Source organism: Lemur catta, chromosome 17 (genome assembly GCF_020740605.2).
Source record: "Lemur catta isolate mLemCat1 chromosome 17, mLemCat1.pri, whole genome shotgun sequence".
NCBI classification, from domain to species: domain Eukaryota; kingdom Metazoa; phylum Chordata; class Mammalia; order Primates; family Lemuridae; genus Lemur; species Lemur catta.
This window is the reverse complement of record NC_059144.1, coordinates 15188171-15210505: the sequence shown is the minus strand read 5'-3', so window position 1 is coordinate 15210505 and position 22335 is coordinate 15188171. Positions and strand designations below refer to the sequence as shown.

Genomic DNA, 22335 nt, shown 5'->3' with positions numbered 1-22335 from the left:
GATTGCTCCTTCCCCCGTAAAGCTGATGCTTTGTCCCTGGCCAGCCCCACTTCGGGATGAGGGGGGCCTTGCTGCCATGACACCCACTGTCACTGGGCCACCTGGACACAGCCGAATGCTGTGGTACAAGCTCTCAATCACCAGCAATGTGACCTTGGGGAATCGCATCCCCTCCCTGGACCTCAGTTGCCACATCTTTAAAGTGACTGGGCTCACCCAGAACCCTTGTCCCTCTTCTGCATCTCTGGCGGGGCTTTCTGGAACAGGCCCGTGTACCACAGGGGCATGAACAAAGCCCCTGGTGTGGTGTCCTGGCACCTGTAGCACTCAGCCCCCTAAAACCCCAACTTCCCTCAACCTCCCAGATAGAACGGGTTCAACACAAAGCAAGAGCAAGCCAGGTTAGAAAAGCCAAAAACTTTAATTTTCAACATGAGCTACGTGGTCATGAACACAATGCAATGTGACCCACTCCAACCCAGGGGCCCTGGAAACCCTCCCTCCCCAAAGGCCTGGGCAGCTCCTGCTCCTGGAGAGGGAAGGAGGGAAAGGTGGGTGGATGGAGAGAGGCCCCCAGCCTGAGGACCCAGGGCCCTGCCTTCCCGCCACCCCATCAGGAGGCAGCCGTAGAGTGAACCGGCTCCAGAGGCAATGCCCACGGCCCTGGGTTCAAGTCTCCACTCTGGCCTCACAGAAGCGCTGGGTAAAATGGGCACCACCAGCCCACCTCACAGGGGTTGAGAGTCAGGGGAGCCGTGGACACTTTCTGTCCATTCCGAGGTGCTGCTCTACAGACACGGGCCCTCCCAGAGGGCCTCGGAGTCACTACAGAGGAATGGGCTCGGTCCCCTGGGCCTGGAACGGCTGCTGCTCAATAAATAAATGCAGGTGACCTTGCCTGATGCAACAGCTGTACCTCCAAAAGGAGTGGGACTCAGTGCTGTTTCTGATGCCGAAATGTACCCAGGAGCTCCTGGTTTAAGGAACAGGATGGTCAATCAGCTTGTTAAATGCATAACCACCCGGAAACTATCCCCTTCACCTCCGGGTGCAGAAGAGCTCTGAACTGGTGGGGAACTGAGTTCCAGGCCTGGCTCAGCCAGTAACCTGCCTAAGTGGGGCCTTAGGCAAGCACCTCCCCACCCAGGACCTCAGCTCCCCTCTTTAATATGGGGCTGGCAACACAGGCCCCCACCTTCTACCCAGGGGCTCTTGTGAGGGCCAGAGGGCACACTCAAGGTGAAAGCATTCAGAAAACAGAAAGTTTGGAAAGCACTGCAGGAGGGCCAGGTCTCATTACATCTGAAGGTTTGGGAGATTTCCCTAAGCTGAGGGGCACCACGCTGCCCCCACTCGCTCACAGCCCCTGGCAGGAGCAGGTGTTTCTTAACCTCCCTCCAGCTGGTCCCAGAGAGGTTACAGCCCCTCAGCGGGAGCCCCCACCCAGACATCAAGGCCTGGACCAAATCCTGTGGCCCCTCAGTCAGCTGGGCCAGACCCCCGCAGGGCTGAGTCTCCCTGCAACCCTCCCCACAAACCCACACCCAGAAGCTCCTGCCCACGGAGGGGGAGCCAAGCAGGGCTGTGCAGCCCTGCTGGGCATGCTCTGCGGCCATGTCCTCTGTCACACGAAGGAAGGGTGCACCATGGAGCCCTAGTTCTGTCCACCCTGTTGCACACTTGCTGAGGGGTCTTGGGCGAGTCATTTCCTGTTTCTGGGCCTCAGTTTCCTAACCTCTCCGATGGGCTACAACTTGTCCTGCTGTCTTCCCAGGGCCACTAGGAGGCTCCTAAGAGAGCAGGGAGGAGGAAGTGAGGGTAGGGCCGGCCCCACCTCATCCTGCCCTGCTCGGGCTCAGCCTGTGCTGGGAGGGAGACTCAGGTGGGGGTGCCACTGAATGCCCAAGTGGCCCCAGGGGTGGCTCCTCCCCTGTGCTGGGCCTTAGTCTCCATGTCTGTAAAATGAAAATGGACTAATGGTCCCAAAGGCCCTTTCCCTTTAGTATGAAAGGGGATTCTGGAGACGGAAAGTGGAGATGGCTCCCTCCCGTGGTGCCCCTGCCCCCGAGATTGAAAATAAAATCACCCCCAGAGACCCCAGACCCCAAAGGCCCCCAAACTCCACCTCTCCACTGCTCTCCAAATGATGCGGTTTGAGCCGGCAAAGGATCAGACAGCAGCAGGGACAGGCTGGGCGGGGCTTGAAGCTCCCTGAAAGGTAATGAAAATGGCACTCCCCTCCCCAAACCCCCATCCCCTGGTGAGGACAGACGGTGGTGGTTCCCACACCTGATGGTCACAGCCCCGAACAAGAGGGGCATGTGCTCACAACGATGACACAAAGAAATAGGGCTCCAGCCCCCATCCACCCCACCCCTCCAGGAGGTGGGCGAGATTTCACAGAACAAACAAGAAAATCGTTGAGGGGGCCCTCGCTGACCACCCCCAGGGTGTTGTTATTGCTTCGGAGCTCTCTCTCTCTCTCTCTGTTTATAAAGGCTGCGCGGCCACCAGAGGGAGGGCTCAGGCTGCCAGGCCGAGCTGCCTCGCCCTCTGGTTGGGACAGCCGGGCCCTGCCCTGTCTTTGAAAAGCTACCCCTGAACAACCGCAGCAGTGCCGGCTGGAGAGAGAAGTCGCTCTCCTGGCTCAAAATATTCCAAATGGTGAGTAATAAACAAACAGCAGAGAAATCACACTGGTTAAAAACACAAATGGCGGCAGGGCGGGTGCTGATTCCACCCAGAGACCTGCTCCCACCTGCCCACAGCCTTGGGATCTGCCCCGCCACAGTCGTGGGAAGCTCTGAAGCCCCCCACCCCCAGAAGGGGCCTCCCGAGTTCCTCCTCCCAGAGCAGTGTGAGACGCTCCAAGGAGGCGCTATAACCGACAGAACTTTGACGGATACCCAGGGCTGAAACAGGCTGAGGGCAAGGGAAAGTTTCCAGGTGGAAGGAATCACCTGGTGGGACCAGGAACAGGGTGGGTCCAAAGACAGCCCGGGTGTCCTCAGTGGAAAATGACACCCTCTAGTGGAGACCAGGCCCCGTCTGCCAAGGCCCCGTGACCCCAGGAGTGCCTCAAAAAGAAAGTCTGGACCAAGGATAATAAATTGGAACGTGAGTCTAATGGGCAGCTCCAGCTATAACCCTACGGGGGACAGGGGAAGGAAGGGGGCGGGGGAGGAGGGGCTGGCCTCCCACAAACCAGGCTGCCAGGCCAGCGAGGAGACAGTGGTCTCCTGGAATGTTCCTGTGTCTCCTCCCCACTGTCCTGGGGCTCTGTAAGGACTACGCATGAGCTAAGAACAGGCCCCAGGGCTTGGAACACTAACTCTACCCAGCTAACCTGGACTACGCCCTACACAGCAGGGACTAGGTAAAGAGGAGTGGGTAGGCTGCTGGGTGCCTCCCAGGGGAGGTGGCAGAAATGTGCTTCTATAAAGAGGGGCCAGCCTATGTCCTCCCTCGCATGCAAAAGGGCTCCCGCAGGCCCCAGGGAGGGCCAGGCTGGGAAGGCAGCAACCCAGGCCTGCTTGAGAAGGAATCTCCCAATTCTTACACTCATACCTCTTCATTCTCTCTCCTACCACCATATTTCCTTGAATCAAGGTAATTGAGGCTGGGGCGCTGGGTTCTGCCCTTAGTACAGAATGGTTTGTTAAAAAAGACTAAAATAGGGGGGCTCTATTGCCTCCCCAGACCCCTGGCCTGGAGGCAGAGGGGTAGACAAGATGACCTTTGACCTCATCCAACAAGGAGGGGTTCTCCTATGTGGGAAACCCTTACCTTGGCACCACCGATCCCAATCCCAGCTTTCCTCAGCCTCCCCCTCCAATCCAACATCCCCCAAATGAAGAGACAGTGAGCTCTAGGCTTGGAGTTATGAAAACTCAGGTCACACAGCCTCTCCACCAAAACAGATGACAACGTTTTTTCCAGACCGCCAATAGTTCCCAAACTAGCCTGTTGCAATCCCATGGAGCAAGGCACCCTGGGGGTCTTTGCCAGGCCCTGGGCACCCCCTCCTTTCCTTTGATCCCTGTTGGACCCCAATTTCTAGAGCCACCGGAAGAGGAGCAGGCAGGAGGGGATGGACAGATGGACTCGGACAGGCTGCGGCAAAGCTCCTTCCACGGGCAGACAGAGGGAAACCCGAGCTCCTCTTCAGTGGGGGGCTCTGGGCCCCCGGGAGCTGGCTCCGGATCCTTGCAAAGCTGCCCCGACGGCTCTGGGGCAGGAGTAGCTGCCTAAACCCGGTGCCGCAGGAAAGACACTTGCTGGTAATTGGCACCATGGAGATGGCCGGCCGGGTTCTGGACTTGGCTCCGGGCAGCGAGCTTCCGAGGAGGCAAAAAGGGGAAGTGGACAGTGTTTGGGGCAGGAGAGTGGTTTGCTCTGCTACCTCAGTCTCTCCTTTCTCCGGATTGCAGCCACATCCACCAGGTCAAGAACCCGCCAAGTCAAAAGTGTAGCCAATCCCGTTGGGAGAGGGAAGGTCTCAGGGAGTAGGAGGCAAAGAAGGGGTGAGGAGGGGCCCAAGGGGGGCAGGTCTCCCCGTTCTACTTCCCCACTGTGGGGGAGAACCCCGTCCTCCTGTCCAGTGTGCCCATGGGCCTGGGGTCCCAGGTCAGGGCTGGGCGGTCCCCAGGCCCTCTTGGGGAGCCCCTCCCCATCCCCAGCACTAAGATCGCTCTCCGCAGGGCCCCACGGTGCTCTCGAGGGACAACTGGGATGCCTGCCGGAGCAGGGGGCCCGTGGCTGGGTCCACCATGGAGGAGGTGGGGAAGAGCTTGTACCAGCCCACGGCCAGGGTGGTCAAGTCCAGCTCCTCCAGCAGCACGCGCGCCACGCCCATGAACTGCTTCCGCTCCATCCGCCCGTAGTTCCCCCACACGATCACCTGTGGGGCAAGAGACACAGTGGTTTGAATCCTGCCAGTGCCACCCACAGGCCCAGGACCAGAGCCTGGGGCTGCCCCCATGCCCCGTCCACCTGTGATTCCACCTCCGTAAAGTTGCTCAAGCCCGACTGTATTTTCCCAGCTCCAGCACCCCATTACTGCGTGCCTGGGTGACCGGCTTCCTGCCTCCAGTCTTGCTGTATCCGCTCCATCCTCCGCACGCCCCATCTTCGAACCCAGGCCTTGAGGGCTGACCTTACATTGTGAGTCCCCTGACTGCTTCCCCCACCAGCCCTCTGCTTCCAGATCCTCAGAAACCCTCCATGTGAAACAGTTCTAAAAAGTGGCTGGTGTGCAGCACACGCTAGCTTTCTTCCTACCAACCGTTTTCTGCAGGGTCTTCCCCTCACCCTGGTCACCTGTTCCCTGGTCTTGGAGCTGCCGGCTGGACGGTCTCTGTGACTGCAAGACCCTCATTTGCTGTTCTGCATTTCGGCTCCCAACTCCACCCCACTCTACGAAGGCAGGCTGGCTCGACCATTTGGTAGAGCCTGGTGGGCTAAAGGCTTTGGAGTCAGGCATATGTAGGTTCAGTCCCAGCTCCGCCACTTTTACTGGCTGTGTGGTTCTGGGCAAGTCATTTAACCTCACTGAGCCTCAGTGTCTTTGTTTGTAAATGGAATGATCCCTGCTCAGCTTACCTCGAGGGTGAGGATCAAAGGAAGTAACGGTTATAAAAGCTCACTGCAAGCTGTCAGCCGCTCCCAAGCACACGGGGTGACGTTAAAACAACAGGAGCCAACATCATCATCTGCTGTGTGTCAGGAACTGCTCTGAGGCTAAACTAGCCTTAGATGCAATCTTCCCAACAACCCTCCAAAAAATGATCTGATTTCACAGCCACTTAAACCAAGGCTCAGAGAAGTTAAATCATTAGCCCAGAGTCACTCAACTACGTCTTAAGTGCTGCGTAGGCAGCTGATCAGAAGCCAACTTCTAGTGTATGGATGGATTCATTTTCACTGGTATTATGGGCTGAACTGTGTTCCCCCAAAATCCATGTGTTGAAGCCCTAAGTCCCAGTACCCCAGAGTGTGGCTGAATTTGGAGATGGGGTCTTTCAGGAGGTGATTAACTTAAAAGGAGGCTGTTAGGGTGGGCCCTGATCCAATTGGACTGGTGTGCTTATATGATAAAATGAGGAAATTTAGACAAAGAGAGACACTAGGAACATCGCTCACGGTCAGTCTGTCCTGCTCTGACATTGGTCAGAGCACCCAGCAGCAGGGACCCCATCTCAGCCTTCTGTCTCCCCGCCCCCTCCACACCCCAGACAGGGACAGGTACCGAGGCTTCCCTAAAGATTTGGGAGCCAGAATGCACAAACCTTCATCCAGTAGGCCAGGTGTGGCCCCAGATGGTCTTCGGATTATTTTAAGTGGAATATTTTAAGAGGTACTCATCTGAATACCTCTAGATGAGTAGGGTCTTCCCAGACATTTCTGACAGCGATATACAAAAAGACATCATCCCACCACCACGTGGAAACGCGTAATTGAAGCAAGTGCCCCAAGGAAGAATATTCCCCTTACTAAGAGTGATAAATGTTTTCTTTCCTATTCCATTCCATTAAAAATAAAAAAGCTTGTTGAGACCCACTAAATAGATTCCACAACTCACTAATGGGTCTCAACCTACAGGTTGAAAAACTCTGCCCTAGACAGGACCTGGCCTTCCCAGTTTGGCAAAAGCCCCCCACTATCTTGGCAACTTGTAACACTCTAGCCCTGCCCTCAGTTGCTTTGCCTGCCCAGGTTGGATGCAAGAATTAAGGTGTGAGCCACAGGTACCCAAGCAGCAGCTGAGAGAGCGGGCATATGGCTTCTGCCGGCATTCGACCCTGGCCTTGCCTGCTCCCAGGATGGGCAGCTGCTTCTAGCCCCAGGCTTGGGTGACCACTAGGGTCCCCCCAATGGCTGGAGCCAAACACCTCTCTGGGGTCCACAGCAGCCTGCAGATTGTTATCACTTGCTCCAGGCCAAGCGTCTGACCTTGAGAGGTTGTTGATAATGATGATGTTGATGATAATGGCCAATGGCACTTACTATAGGCCAAACTTGCAAATACTTTTCCTGCACGCGGCACACATTCCACTGTCACAGCAATGTCACCAGGCAGGGACTAATAACATCCCCACTTTACTGATGAAGAAACTGAGGCTCAGAAGGGAAGTTGTTCAAAGTTGCACAGTAAGTTATGGAGCTCAGATAAACTGCAGTGTCTATTTCCTCCAGGTGAGGCCCTCCAGAGACCCCCCCCCAACAGTGCCCCTCTCACTCTGGTACTGCACACACACACCAGCACCCCTCACCTGCAGGACTTTGCCCTGGGGACTCTCAGGAAACAGCAGCACCTGGTTATACAGTGGGTCCAGCGACTTGCGAGCGACTTTGGTCTTCTTCTTGGCAATGCAGACGCCATTCTCTAGCAGGTAGGCCTTGATGTAGGCCGCTGGGAGAGAGGTCAGCAGGGGTGAGTTCTAGTCTGGCTCCTTGCTAGCAGACAAACGGTACAACAGAGCGAGGCAGCCCACCCACTGCTGGGGACAGGAGTGCCTCCATGGGGTCTAGGGAGGACGCAACGGGCAGGTGGGGGTGGGGCCCGCTCCACCTCCTCTGCTGGTACAGACGGGCGGGCTCCCCCTTCCTTTGCTTACTCTGAGCTCACCTGCTTCCTCTCTTGGTCCTTGCTCGCCCACCCCCTGCCTGGCTTGTTCACTCACTTGCTGACCCACTCACTCCACAAGTGCCTGCTGAGCACCCACTGCGTGCCAAGTACCCTGTTTGGCACTGGGGTGTGATGACAAACAAGAAAGGTGGCCCCTGCCCTCCAGCTCAGTCCCGTGGGGGAGAACACCACAGTCAACAGACAATCTCAATTGGGGCCCCAAACAAACCCTAAACCACCAGTTCCATGTAAGACACTGCAGTTGGGCCCAGTTTTCTCTTTTCTAGGCCCTAAGTACCCCTCAGGATATCTTCCCTGACCTCCAGCCCCCACACCTGGCAGTGTCTTGGAGCCTGGCTTGGCCGTCAGTCCCCGCGCCTGGATGATGTCCACTTCCAGCTGACCATTCCGTTCCTGCAAGCCGATCTCCACGTCCCCTGCAAGAGGCCCCGAGAGATGGGACTGGGAAGTGGCTCAGAAGCTCAAGTAAGGACTCAGCCCCTCCCTTCTGCTTGAGGATGAAAACTCTTTCCCCATGCCCAGCCCAAAACAAGACTAGAACCAGCTCCCACCCCTTGTGCCTGGGCTCCGCTGAGGGCTCGGCAGTGTGCACCAGGCTCCAGGCTGGGTGCTCAGAGGATGTACCCACAGGCAGAGGGGCGGGAGGGAGAGACTCTGGGCCCTCCGCCACCCCCCACCTCAGTCCCTTTGGAACAGGCCTTGGGGCACTCACCCATGGGCGTGGTGGCCAAGGTCTGGCGGCCCACAAACTGTGCTGGTCCCATGCTGCCCAGGAAGTCACTGAACTGTGCATCTGATGCCAGGCAAACTCCCCCATAATTAAGGCTGCAAGAAAAGATGAGACAAGACAAACAGGTTGAATGGCAACTCCAACGACTCAGGCGGGCAGGTCCAGAACACACCACGTTCCACAGCATTCTGTCAATATCCGTCACCCTACCTCTCCTTGCTAAGCCTGAGGCTCCAGCCCCATGAAATCGATATGTTGATACTTACCTCCCGGGGTGACTGCAAGAATCGATGGAGATGAAGTCTGCAAGTCCCTGGCTCATGAAGCTCAGGGCCCTGATACTCAAAGCGTGGTCCAGAGACCAGCAGCATCAGCCTCCCCTGGGAGCTAAACAGAAACAAAGACTTGCGCCCTATCCCACCCCCAGCTGCTGAATCAGAACCTGAATTTTAACAGGAGCCCTGGATGATCCGTTTGTATTTGAAAGTTTGAGATGCAACTGCGGGTTTGGACTCTGCCGTGTGCATTCGTTCCTGCTGCTTGGCTGCCCAATATCCACTTCCCCTTCTGCAGTAACGAGACCTCAAATTTCCTTTAGGGAGCTCTCTCCCCATGGCATGTGATTGCAACAGGGCAGAACAGACCCAGCTCCAGAGGCTGGGCCTGCAGCTCAGCCTGGCCAATCAGGGCATTTCTTCCCCTTGGCCAGTGACTGGCTCAGAGACACGCATGTGGCCCATTTCTGCCAGTGAGGATCTGGCCTGGAAGCTTTGTTTGAACTGTGCGGAGTAAGAAGCTCTCTTTTCCCACCTGAGGAGTCTGAGACACAGGACTGGAGCTTCTGACAGCTATCATGCTACCACCTGGATCCCAAGAACGAAGCCATCAAAATGACGGCATTGTGTGATATCCTGGCTCAAGCTCTACCTGAAGCAAGCTACTTCAGCTTTTGGTTATATAAGTCAGTACCAACAATAACAAGAATAATTTTATCATCGCTTAAGCCTATTTCAGTAAAATTTCTCCCTCCCTTCACCTCTTGAAGTGTTTCTTTCCCATCTCTGAAATGGGAATAACAACGTTCCTATCTCCTAGGTCTGTTGTGAGGTGAGGCACTAAGTACCATGCCTGATGTACCCCTATTTTCTTGAGGAGCAAAAGCCGCTTGCAACCCATTTTCTTATCTGATCCTTATCACAACCACAGGAGGTTGGTTTACCTTTAACACCTTTATTCAGATAAGGAACACATTTGCCCAGCCAAAAGATGACACTGTTCCCTGGCCAGAGCTGGGATAGAGGCCTGACCCAAACTAGGCCAACCAAAAACTCTGTCTGGGAAATAAAAGAGAATCCCCGAGACTGAAAGTCACGAGGACTGAGCCACACAAACGGCCTTCCCTTGCGAAGAGCCCATAAACTCTACCAGCCACCAGCCCTGGCCGCTCAGCTCTTCCCTCAGCCCTGTGAGGTGCCGCGGTGTACGCAACAGGTTCTGTTGTTACTTAAGTTATCAGCAGAGTTCGTGGCAAGACAGTAATTTGACATTTTGGTCCCAATGCTTTTCCTTTTTGTGATTTCCTACGCCCCTGGCCTGCTTGCCCCCTGTGCAGGCAGCAGCCAGGGCGTCCTATGTCTACCGCCTCCGAGCAGGATGCAGACAACAAGAGACGCAGATTCTTGACTTTTCAGTTCCAAATCTTAAAAAACAGTCTTGAGCCAGGCGCGGTGGCTCATGCCTGTAATTCCAGCACTCTGGGAGGCCGAGATGGGAGGATCGCTCGAGGTTAGGAGTTCAAGACCAGCCTGAGCAAGAGCAAGACCCCCGTCTCTACCAAAAAATAGAAAGAAATTATCTGGCCAACTAAAAATATATACAGAAAAAAAAAATTAGCTGGGCATGGTGGTGCATGCCTGTAGTCCCAGCTACTCGGGAGGCTGAGGCAGGAGGGTCACTTAAGCCCAGGAGTTTGAGGTTGCTGTGAGCTAGGCTGATGCCACGGCACTCACTCTAGCCCGGGCAACAAAGCGAGACTTCTGTCTCAAAACAAAAAAAACAAAATAAAAAAACCAGACTTAGAATAGGTACAAAACTAGGCTGTCCTGCCCCTAAACAGGCAAATCCCCAGCCGTGGAGAGCAGAGGAAGTCAGGCGAGGAGGAAAGAGAGCGGAGATGCTGCAGGACCCTTGAGGAAGGGGTGTGGTCCCTGGGCTGAGCTGGTGGCCCTGAGGGATGGCGGGAAACTCCAGGCAGGTCTGGGGCATCTGAAAGTGGAGAGGACTTGTGCCCACCCTTCTTATTGGGTGGAGCCGAGCAAGGGGCACATGCTTTGCAGAAAAGGCTGCTTGGGTGTCTCGTCAAGTGACCCCCTGGACCCCCTGGGAGAGCCCCTGAAACTCTCAGTACACGCCTGCACACCCTAGACAGGAACATATGATCCAGATGTACCCGAGAAAAATGCAGATATGATGGTCTGGGCAAAGAGAAGTGGCTGAGACCAGTGTGAAACAATGACCAAGGAACAGACAGTACGATCATGTTCCAGAAGACACTGGAAGGATGGATGATGATTGAGGACCACATACTCTGTCCCCAACATCTCAGCTGCACAATAATGGCAGCCAGTGTTACTGAATACTAACCAGCACTCATGCTCAGCTGGGACACCAAGCATTACAGCCAGCATCCATTTGATCCATTTCATTCATTCAACATATGTTTACTGAGCATACACTATGTGCCAGGCACTGTTATGGACACTTGGAATGTACCAGTGAACAGTGATTCCTGCCCTCAAGGTGCTTACATTCTAGTGGAGGAAGACATATAGCAAATAATTAATATCATAAATAACACAGTGTGTTATAGGTGGTAAATGCTATGAAAGAAATAGAAAAAGATAGGATCTCGCTCTGTTACCTGGGGCTAGAGTGTAGTGGCAGCATCATAGCTCACTGCAACCTCAAACTCCTGGGCTCAAGTGATCCTCTTGCCTCAGCCTCCTGAGTAGCTAGCTGGGACTACAGCTACATGCCACCACGCCTGGCTAATTTTTCTATTTTTTTTTCTATTTTTTGTAGAGGCGGGGTCAGGCTGGTCTCGAACTCCCAGTCTCAATCAATCCTCCTGCCTCGGCCTCCTAGAGTGCTAGGATTACAGGTGTGAGCCACCACGCCTGGCCTGTACCTCTTACTAAATACTTTAAATGTCACCCTGGGGCTGTTCTAGCAATTGACATGGATTCTCTCTCTATAAACTTCCCTGGGACATAGGTATAACTCTTGGGAAAATTCTGACCCAAGGGAGACAAAGTTTCCAGCAAACAGGAAAAATGGGGAGTTGGTAGATCAGTCAGAGCAAACTCATAGGCTCACTAAGTGCCACTAATGTCTGAGTGCTCTACACTTGTTATTTCAGCCTTACAACACCCTATGAGGTTGATACTATTTTGGGCCCATTTTATAGATTAGCTGAAGAGTTAAGAAACCTGCCCAAGTCACATAGGCAGTGTGCCGCCCACTCGGCCCTCTCAGCACTCACCACACACACACAGGCTGCCGGCTCAGTCTCAGGGCTGTGAGAGCAAATTCAGCCAGGCTGGAAGTGCCTGAGGGCTAATGCCCCAGAGGCAGCCCCCAACCCGGTGGCAAACTGGGAGTGGCGTGTAGTGGAGATAGGAGGATGAATGTCCAGCCAGCCTCCCAGGGCTCCCCAGCGGGCCTGAGCTCCAGCTGTCCACAGTGGGAACAGCCTTGATCACACACCTTTTACCTTCCCGTCTCATTCCTCACGGATCCCATGCTGGGGTTCCTGGGAAGGCCTGACCAATAACGGGGTTCCCTCTTGAACCTCTGAGTCAGGTCTGCTCTGGAAGAAGCCAACCAAAGGCAGAAGCAGAGCAGTATTTGAACCCAGGCAGTTGGGCTTCTGAGTCTTATGCAACAGTATTTTTTTTCTTTAATAGAGAAAGCATGGAAAAAATAAAATCACTTAAATGTCTGGGGACTGAAATGTGTACCCACTATTCTTGCAAAACCAAAGACCCTTAATGAACAGCACTGAGGCTCCAACCCTAGACCCTCTCGCACTAGCACCAAAGCCTTTCCTCCACGCCCTTGGTTCTCTCTTTCCCGCCCCGCCCTCCTGGCCACCTGGGGGTCCAGGCTCCAGATTATAAGGGTCTGGGCTCCAAAAGCCTGAAAAATGATGGGGCCTCATGGGTTCCAAGGCACGAGGGAGCCCAGCCTCCTAGGCAGAGCGAGGCTTCCACAGCCTGAAATTGAAAGTTTCCTCCAACATCATCATTGTCTGCTCCTCAGTTCCTGGTGGGATTGTGAGCAGACAATGGGGAACTGGCAGGCCTGGTAATTAGCGGTAATTGTTTATAATATCTGGGCGGCTGCCTGATTTCCCATCCCAGGGAGCCTCGCTGGCTGCCAAGGAACCAGGCTGACGCCCCAGAAACCCTGAACGGGTTATCATATCCTCCAGGGACTGGAGGAAGGAGGAATAAAGTGGTGGCTGGTCCCTGCTGGCCAGAGGTCCAACTGCACTGGAGACCCTATTCCACCCTGGGATCTTCCTTGGAGCAGGAAAGAAGGTAGAGGCTACAGAATCAGATCTGCTGGCCAAACGCCTGCTGTGTGACCCGACAAGGTGCTGTTGTCTCTGCACTTTAACCAATGTTCTTATCTCCAAACGACAGTGTACAGCTGTTTAGGTGGCAAGTGCCTGTGCTGTACCAGTTTTAAATGTTCCCCAAATCTCTGCTTATAGGATCCACTAGCAAAGGAGTATAAGAGAGCTTGATGAATTAAGTACCACATACATGCTACAACTTACACCAGTCTTGTATACAGCAGGAACTCAATAAATGTTCACTGCCAAACCCTACAGCTAGACTCAAACTGGGAAAATAAAGGACAGCAGTGAAGACTGGACTTTGGCATAACAAACATTAGATTCCAGTGCTGTGCAACCAGGGGCAAAATTTTTAACTTCTCTGAGCTGCAGTTTCCTGAGATATAAAATGGGACTAAACAGAATCACCTTGCTGAGTTGCTGGGGACAGTCAGGGAGGTAACGCAGGCAAGGTGCTTAGCACAGAGTGTCTGCTGAATGCATGAAGGAATGAGAGCCTGCTGGTGCCGCTGCCCCGCCTCAGAGAGCCTCCTCTCCCTCTTCTCGGCATTTGCATGGCATTTCTGATTCCAGACCTGTTAAAAAGTGTAGGATCTGGCTGCCTGAGACCCAGCCCAGGCCATCTGGGGGGCTACGGAGGAAATGCTGCAGCAGCAGGCTCCTGCCAGGGACAAGCGCCACGTGGGCAAAGGCAGAGCCCTGAAACAGGACTACAACCCGTGTTGTGCTAGCCTTTTATTTTGTGTTAATGGTGAAATGAGATTTCCTGCATTTCAAATCCTGTTACTTTTGTTTGTGGAGCTGAAACCCATTTGTCTTTTATTATTAACCTCTGAGCTTGGTTTGGCCCCTGGATTTTCTGTGTTCTTGATGGTTAAAGAAGTAATTAGGTTATTCAGGGGTTTGATCCTATTCTCTTTTCCAGATGGATCACCCGTCTCAATGGCAGCAGAAATTAAAAGGTTGCACAGCCCTTGTGGTGATTATGGGTTATGTGGTTCTGAAAGGTTTTAGCAGCTTATGGGCTCCCTGTCCGCCCATTTACGGCCCATCCCCCAACACATCCATCCGTCCATCCATCCACCTTTCCACAGACTTGCTGAGCCTACAACACAGTCAATTCTGGTGCAATGTGAAATATGCATTCCTAAAAATTACTGTGCGATGCAAAGTTCTGCTATAAAAATCACAGAACTTATGGAGAAAATGGGGTCAGTATCACATCAAAAAAAAAAAAGGAAGGAAAGACAGGAACACAATAAAAACAATAGCGGAGTTTTATACATGTCAAATGGTTAAGAAATGCATAAATATTATACCACAATAAAAGTGGCACTTGACCTTGAAAACAACCCGAAGTTGGCTTGTGCAAGTGGGTGTCAGAAGGGCTGAAGCACGTGAGTGACTGTGAGTGGTGAAGGAAAGAATGAAATGGGATGGAAGGTTGTGCCACCAGGCGTGGAAGGGTGTGGCTTATATACCATAAGCTGAGAGGGTGCAGTAGGTGTTCGCGGGGCGTGTGTTTTGTATATTCTTATGCAGGTGCGGCTTTTGGCATTCACCAAGTATTTCTCACGGACAAAAATGTGCCTGACTGAGCAAATGTGAAAATCGCGTTATGCTCAAATTGTTCCCTAATACTTCAATGGAGTTGGAACCAATTCTCATTTCGAAAACAAGCGCTGTAGCAAAATTGCCCGCGTGCCAGGATACACTGTATCACACAATTCTGATTCTGGATTTTCAAGCATTCAAGACATTTCCAAACCTGCCCCCTCCGTGAGGGTGTGGCTTGCGAGCTCGAAGCCAGGGATTCCATTTATTTTGTTATTTATCAAAAATGTGCCATGAGCCAAGCACTGACAGTAAGTACTAAGTTATCAATGTTGACTCATTTAATCCTCTTAACAACTCTATAAAAGCTAGGCTATTTATAATTAATACCCATTTTACAGACTGTGAAACCGAGGCACAGAACTGTTAAGTCATTCAATGAAATCGCTCTGCTAGAAAGTGGCAGACCCAGAACTTGAACCCTGAGAGTCTGGCTCCAGAGTTCACCTTCTTGAGCACTCTGTTAGACTGTCTGTGTGCCCTGAGGGGACCTTAGCCTTGCCCAGAGCAGAGCACAGGGATTTGTAGTCCAAGCTTTGGGTTCAGGCAGGCTTGGAACTGAATCCTGACTCCCCCACTCACTAGAGACACATTCTTCACCTCTCAAAGCCTTGGTTTCCTTTCCTGTAAGATAGGAATAAATAACAATAGGATAATCTGCAGTGCTGTTGTAAGTATTAAATGAGATAAACGCCTTAGAACAGAATCGGGCACATTTAAATGTTCAAGAAATACTAGTGTTTATAAAACAAAACAAAACAAATCCCCGTCTCCTAGCCCATGGCCACATTCAGTCCAACTTTGTCCTGTAGGCGCAATGACTCTGCTAAATCGCAGAGGTAGGAAAGGGAAGAGCTTCCTGCCCACCCACCCCAGCCTCCGGAGCCTTTGGTGATCAGGAACAGCCCTGGGCAGGAATGGGACTGACCGTGACCTTGCAGACACCCAGGGACTGGGATGCTGATGACCCAGACACCTTAGGACAACGAGGGGCAGATGGAAGGAGCAGGTAGGTGCTGAGAGCCAGCTCTGAGAGCTTCCGGGTTGACCGAGAGGATGCTAAGGCCCTGGATTTTGTGAGATGATGGAGACTGGGAAGGAGCGGAATGTGTATATGCTTCTGCCAACAACGAACTCAGCGTCCAGTGGGATAGAGAGGCACAAAGGTGACAATTAGGACAGAGAGTGGAGGGTGCTGTGGTGGGGAAGCTCAGGGGTCTGTGGAAGCTGCTGATGCAGCCAGAGGACCAGAAGACCCCTGTTATTCCACTTCTCCTGCCCACGCCCAGGGCAGACATTGCTAATCAACCTCAGCACTGCTGCCGAGCCTGGAGGGGCTCCAGCATCCTTCGCAACACAGCACTCCAGGGAGCCACTATCAATTAAGTGGAGCTGGCACATGAGATACAGATTATGTGCCAGTTCTCAGCTGAGATCTGGAGAAGGAATGAGTCAGAGGGTGAAAAGGGAGCAGGGGTAGAAAAGGGAGAGCCAGGTAGAGGGAGCAATAGATGCAAAGCCCCAGAGGTGAGAGAGAGGGCAGCATGAAAGATTCAGGGTGGTGGAACAGGGGACACATGGCTGGGGACTAGGAGAGGCTGGACGATGTCAGAGCAAATAGGTGCTGGGTGACAGACTGCAGAGTTCAGATCAAAAAGGAGACTTGCAGGTATCCAGGCAAGAGTGATGGGTGGCCTTGACCAGGGGAATGCAGATGGGGAGAAATGGATGGATTCCAGAGATAATTAAGAGTAAAATGGTGGAGCCCAATATGGATTGGATATAGTTTATGCATTGAGGGGAGCTGTCTAGGAGCACCCCAGGTTTCTGGCTTGGGCAGCTGGGAGATGGTGGTTCTATGCACTCTGGAAATGCAGTAGGCTCTGCTGGTCCACGCCCTACCCCCTTACCACGTCAGCACTTGCTGACTTCTAACTGCCAGCACCTGCGTTCATTTGCCTAGGTTTCTCCAGCCCCTGAAGAACTTGAACCTCCAGAGCCCATTTAGCCACAGGAAGAGCCAGAGAGTTAACAGGGAGCAGCCATCAATCAGTAACTGGTGAGAGCCGGAGTGTAAATACTCCAGCTCCCTCGCCTCCCAAGGGGTAACTCTCAGATGTGGTTCTAGGCTGGCTCCCAGAGTTCCCCGTCAGGATTAAGCTCTGGTTGCCCCCTGGGGTAGCTGGCTTCTTACAGCCTGCCTTACTGGACACATCCCCAACCTCTCTCTCTTACATGCTGCTCCGCCATTATTTTCTAGAATCACCTCCCAAGTGAATCACTTGCACTGGAATCCACGTCTCAGGTCTGGTTCTGGGAAAACCCAAACTAAAGCAGACAGTCGACAGGGAGAGTCTCAGGATGGGGTGGGGGTGTGTCTAGGGAGGCCCTGTTCTCGTGGCCCTTTCTCAGGGGCCTTGAACTCGATCCCCTGCCCTTTGTCTGAGTGACACGGGCCCGCTCTGGTGGCTGGGCTGGTTGACTCTCCATCCTTAAGACACAGAACCCCAGTTTGTGATGAGGCAGAAAAGGACTCAGGGAAAGGGAGCCCTCCCCCAGCCCCAGGGTATAAACATGTCTGGTCTGACATGCTGAGCCCTGTGGAGGGGACGGGTGGGTCCTTGACAGCATCCTCGAAGCTTCCACCTCCAGAAACCTTGATAGATGCGACATTAAATCAGAGAAAGAGCTGAGTGTAATCACTGAGGGCAGGCTCCAAATACCTGGATTGGAATCCTGGCTCTGCCACTTACTGGCCATGTGACCTTGGGTGAGTTACTTACCCTCTCTGAACTTTCCTCATCTGTAAAATGGGGACATTACCGTCAGGTTGTTGTGAGAATGGAATGAGTCCATGTACGTGAAGGCATTTAGAGCACTGCCCGCACATGGTCAGTGTCCCCTAGGCTTCTCTACCTTAACGTGCACACAAACCACCTGGGGATCTTGTTAAAATACAGATTCTGATTCAGTGGGTCTGGGGCGGAGTCTGAGGTTCTACATTTCTAACCAGCTCCCAGGGGACACTAGTGCTGCCCGGCTGTGGCCCACACTTTGCATAGTAAAGGCAGAAGCCACGGGCTATTTGTCTCAGCAACCTGGAGCCCAGGACATCCTCACTGACAGAGTGGCCCAACCCACGTGCACTCCTTCTCCACCCCTCAGGCCTGGCTGGGGACACGGCATTTCCCAAGTTTTCTATACCTGTCCCCTGCAGATCTCCCCACACTGCTAGTTGGCTGGTCTGTGCCCTAGACGGATAGCTTGTGGAGGTCTGGGCAGGGTCTCTGAGGTGCCCAGCTCAACTGCCTGGCACACTGCAGATGCTCAATCACATTTGCCGAAATGAACATCCACATGGGAGCGTTCCTGTGCCTGCTTGCAGGAATACATGTGCCCGGCGGTGCCAGGGCTGCTCAGGCAGACAGGCTCCCTCTAAGCCCCAGCTGGGCTGGCAGACGCCCAGGGGGTGGGGAGAGGGGAGGACAGTCACATCTCTTCCTACATCAGAGCTTGGCACCTGGGTCCAACCTGTGCCCAAAATACCTGCAGAACAAGGAAGAGGCTGTCCCTTCTCAATGTCCCTACCTATCCCTTCTATGTCCCTTCCTTGCCTAGGTGTTGGGCATGTGGCAGCACTTGGCTGGAATCTACCAAGATTCAGCCCCTCTCAGGAAGCCAAGACCGTCCTCCCTGCTAGACCTGGCAGGGGACACCTGATTCCAACCCACCTGATTCTTCCTCAGTTGGGCTCAAAACACCCACCCCAAACCTTTTAATAATCATCACAGCTAACATTTATTCAGGGCTTGCTCTGTGCTTGGCACTTTATAGATACAATTGTATTTGGAGTGGCTCACTATATCCATTAGAACACAACTGACTGCAAGCAGCTAAATAACTAATAGTCACTTAATTAACAAACAATAATAACAGCTAATAATCATAGTGCCTGCTAGGTGCCAGTCACTGTTCAAAGTGCTTTTACGTATATTACCACATTTAATCCTCACAATACTCTAGGAGTGTCTGTACTATCACCGTCCCCTTTCTATAGAAGAAGAAACTGGGCTCAGAGAGGTGAAGCCACACAGCTGCTAAGCAGCACAAATGAGCCACAAACCAGGGTTATCTCACTCCTGAGTCCTGGCTTTGAACCTGTCTGTAACATAATTGGACTCTTTGGTCGTACAAATGTTAACAAGTGCGAGCATCTGCAATGTGTGGTGGCACCTTGTTTCTTCCTCATGAAACTCTCCCTGGATGCGCCCCTTGGGCAAGTCATGTGACCTCTCTGAGCCTTCGCCTCCACTTCTGTAAAATGGGAACACAGGTGCGACTTCCCTGCTGCTGCTCACTGAACCACGCTGGTTGCCCTCCCCATAATCTGGTCCTCCACATCTGCCCATGAGGCCAACAAGATGTTTACTGGCCCCCCCAAAGCTCAGAGAGGCCCACAGATGTGCCCAAGGCCACCCAGGGGCTCAGCAGCAGAGCCAGGACTAGGACCCGAGCCTCCTGCTCCCCTGAGACTCGCGTCTGTCAGCAGGGACCCACTGCTTCCCAAACACTGAGAATATCTTCCTCCAGGTTTTGCTGCCTTGCCATGTTTCTCAAGTTCAGGAAAACACTGGCTCCCTTCCTCCTGCTCCTCTCCCTTCCGCTGTCCTCCTCTTTTCACCCACCGGAAAGTCTCGCTAGGAGGTGGGTGGAACAGCAGCATCTGCCGAGGTGAGGCCATTCCTGTGGCCGGAGATGCCCAGTGTAGGAGGGGCTGGGGGTGGGGAAGGCTTTCGACCAGGAGGAGCCCCCTGCTGATAGCCAGGGCAGCAAAGGGTGGAGGCTGAGCCCAGCCCTACCCCTCCCCGGCTGGGTGTCTGCCCTTGCACAAGCCACTCAGCCAGCACTGTCTGCAATGACAAAAATGTTCCATGCCATCCAATAGGGCTGTCACTAGCCACGTGTTGCAATCAAGCCCTTGAAATATGGCTAATGCAAGAGAGGAACAGAATATTTCATCTTATTTGAACTAACTGACATTTAAGTAGCTTCGTATGTCTAGTGGCTGCTGGACTGGACTGTGTGGCACTTAACTTTTCCAAGCCTCAGTCTCCTCATGTGCACAAGGATCGTGACATTGACCCCTGGCCCCCACCCCACTTCAGAGGATGGCTGGGGCCATGAAGCAAGGTGATATCGTGAAATAACCCCCAGTTGGGAGTCAGGACTCCCAGGTTCCAGACCTATTAATTAGCATGCTGTGTGATCCAGGGCAAGCTCCCTAACCTCTCTGAGTGCCCCAGTCATCTCTACCATAAGGAAGTTGCTTTGGATGAAAGTTTCTTTGCCAGGGATCCAAGGATGGTTTTAGGGGAATGTGGGAACCTTCTACAGTTAGGAGAAGAGTGTGTTTGTATGACCGTGTGTGTGAGAATGAGTGTGTATGTGTTAGAGTGTGTGTGTGTGTGTGTGTGTGTGTGTGTGTGTGTGTGTGTGTGTGTGTGTTGGGGGAAAGCAGGCCCAAAGCTTTCCCAAAATTCTCAAAGGGGTCCATAAAGATAAGAAACCCCTAGTCTAGAGTAATCCTTCTTTCAGAGAGCTTTTCAGCAATGGAGTTCTTGGGCTCCACTCCCAGAGACTCTAATTCAGCAGCTCGGGTGCCGCAGGGCCCTGCAATCTGCATTTGAACACGTTCCCCAGGGATTCTGACATGCAGCCAGGGGAGAGAAACACGGGGAGCCGGGCAGCACTCCTGTTTAATGATTTGGTGCAAGGGAGACGCCTTTACCGAGCAGTAATATGTATGCTTAAAAACCAACTGGGACTTAAGAAACTAAAGCAGGGTCATGACAATAAAACCCCTCTGGAGCCCCTTCTGTACTGCCTTTCCCGACACCGACACGCAGCACGTCTGTGCAAACACTGCCCTGTGCTCTGTAAGTGCTAGCCCAGGATCAAATGGTTACAAATGTTTAATCCTCATAGCACCCCTATGAGATTGGTACTATTATCCCCATTTTACAGGTGAGGAAACTGTCGCACAGAGACGTGACCTGCTGAGGGTCACATAACAGGAAAGGGGTGGGGCAGGATCCGGATCCAGGCGGTCACGCACCGGAGCCCGTGCTCTGCTCACTCTCGCTGCTTTCCGAAGATGGGCACGGCCCGGGAGCCCTGAGCCAAGGGTCCCGCAGCCTGAGGCTGACCCAGGGCTCTGAGAGGTGTTGCCCAGGCTCGCCCACCCCCCACCACAGGGAGCTGCAAGAGCCAGGAGGGCTGGCGGGCCCCACACTCACTTGCCCTCTGAGCCGTAGCTGTTCATGCTGTCCTCGATGGACTCGTGGCTGGCCTGGCGCAGCGTCCGGCTGGGCATCTCCACGGCCAGGCCTGTCTCCGTGCTCCTCTGGATGGCTCCCTTCAGCCTCCGGCTGTCCCCTTCTGGGCAAAAGGGCCAGGAGACATGGGGAGAGAGATACAGGTGGGAGGGGGACAGAGAGACGAGCCATCTGGTTAGTGCTTGAGCGGCTGGTGGCTGCCCAGCTTCAGCCTCCACCCTGGCCCACCAACCTCCTCAGGCCCCTGACCTCACCAGCCACCCCACCCCCAACACCAGTATCACGTGAGTTCTGATTACTGGTGGGTTCAGTTACGTGTACTTTTTCTCCCCCTCGAGTTCATTTCTCCCCTGCAGCCTTCTCCAAATCACTTCTCCTCCTCCTCTTCAGCTACCACTTGTTGAATATCTACTACGTGTCACACTCTGTCGAGCGCTTTGCATGGATTTAACCAGGGTCTCTGACCCCCCCTCTCCATTCCGCCATTTGTTTTTTCCCTAACTTGTACCTGCAGCCTCCCTGCCCCCAGTTTCTGTTTCTCTGTGCGTGGCAGAGAAGCCTCAGAGTTGACACAGAGTGACACAGAAACAGGTACACGCACATTCAGAAACACAGACTCACAGACATAGAGATGTCCCTACACACACGCACACATACACACACACACACACACACACACACACACACACACACACACACACACAAGCACAGTCATGTGTACGGGGACAAACACCCCTCCCTGCTGGGGATACAGACCACGACAGAGCACCTCCTGCAGGTGCAGGCGGGGGACACCTGCCGGGCTTCTCACCTCCCCACAAGGCCCTGCTCTCTGGATCCCCAGCCCTGCTCCCACCCACCTGGGTCTGACATGTTTCTCCCGGAAGAGGGAGGAGCAAAGCATGACAAATGACTCGATCCCCAGAGGTGTGCTTCACAGCTGCGTGGCACTCTGCGGCCCCCAAAGCACTTCCCATCCAGTCCCCTGTTTGAGCCTCGCAACACCCCTAGCCCCCCACACAGGTAAGCCTGGCTTTGCAACCAGATGGCCCAGGTACAAAGACCTCAGGCATGTGGATGGCACCTGCCCTGTGGAGGTGTCGAGAGGGTTAAATGCCAGAACGTTCACCACAGTGCCAGGCATGCAGTAGGTGCTAAACAAAAGGAGCCAAGTCACTGCAGAGAGCGGGCTCCCCAAATGTGCCCTCGCCAACTGTCTCGCTGCCACCCTAATAGATGCATTTTTCACCAGGACCAGAAACAGATCCTCGTTCAACCCGCTGTAGTAAACAACAAGATGCCACAACTTTTGAGAGCTCCCTTCCCACTTTAGTGTGCGGTGGCTTCTGACAATCAGTACCGGTAC

At 53.5% G+C, this 22335-nt stretch overlaps 1 protein-coding gene across 2 annotated transcripts in view; it reads right to left on the bottom strand.

The window, feature by feature from the left end:
* Positions 1-4457: 4457 nt before the first annotated feature.
* The window catches only part of RIMS4 (regulating synaptic membrane exocytosis 4), a 48754-nt gene continuing 30876 nt past the window's right edge, over positions 4458-22335 (bottom strand). Inside the window, exons 2-6 of one of the 2 annotated variants that reach the window (XM_045529155.1) lie at positions 20931-21069; positions 8361-8473; positions 7963-8064; positions 7272-7411; positions 4458-4900 (exon numbers count right to left, since the gene is read on the bottom strand). In XM_045529155.1, the coding sequence (XP_045385111.1) occupies positions 4682-4900; positions 7272-7411; positions 7963-8064; positions 8361-8473; positions 20931-21069 (713 nt within the window). In that variant the 3' untranslated portion in view covers positions 4458-4681. Of the gene's footprint in view, positions 4901-7271; positions 7412-7962; positions 8065-8360; positions 8474-20930; positions 21073-22335 lie in introns of both variants that reach the window. The other variant, XM_045529157.1, reaches the window with a different exon arrangement.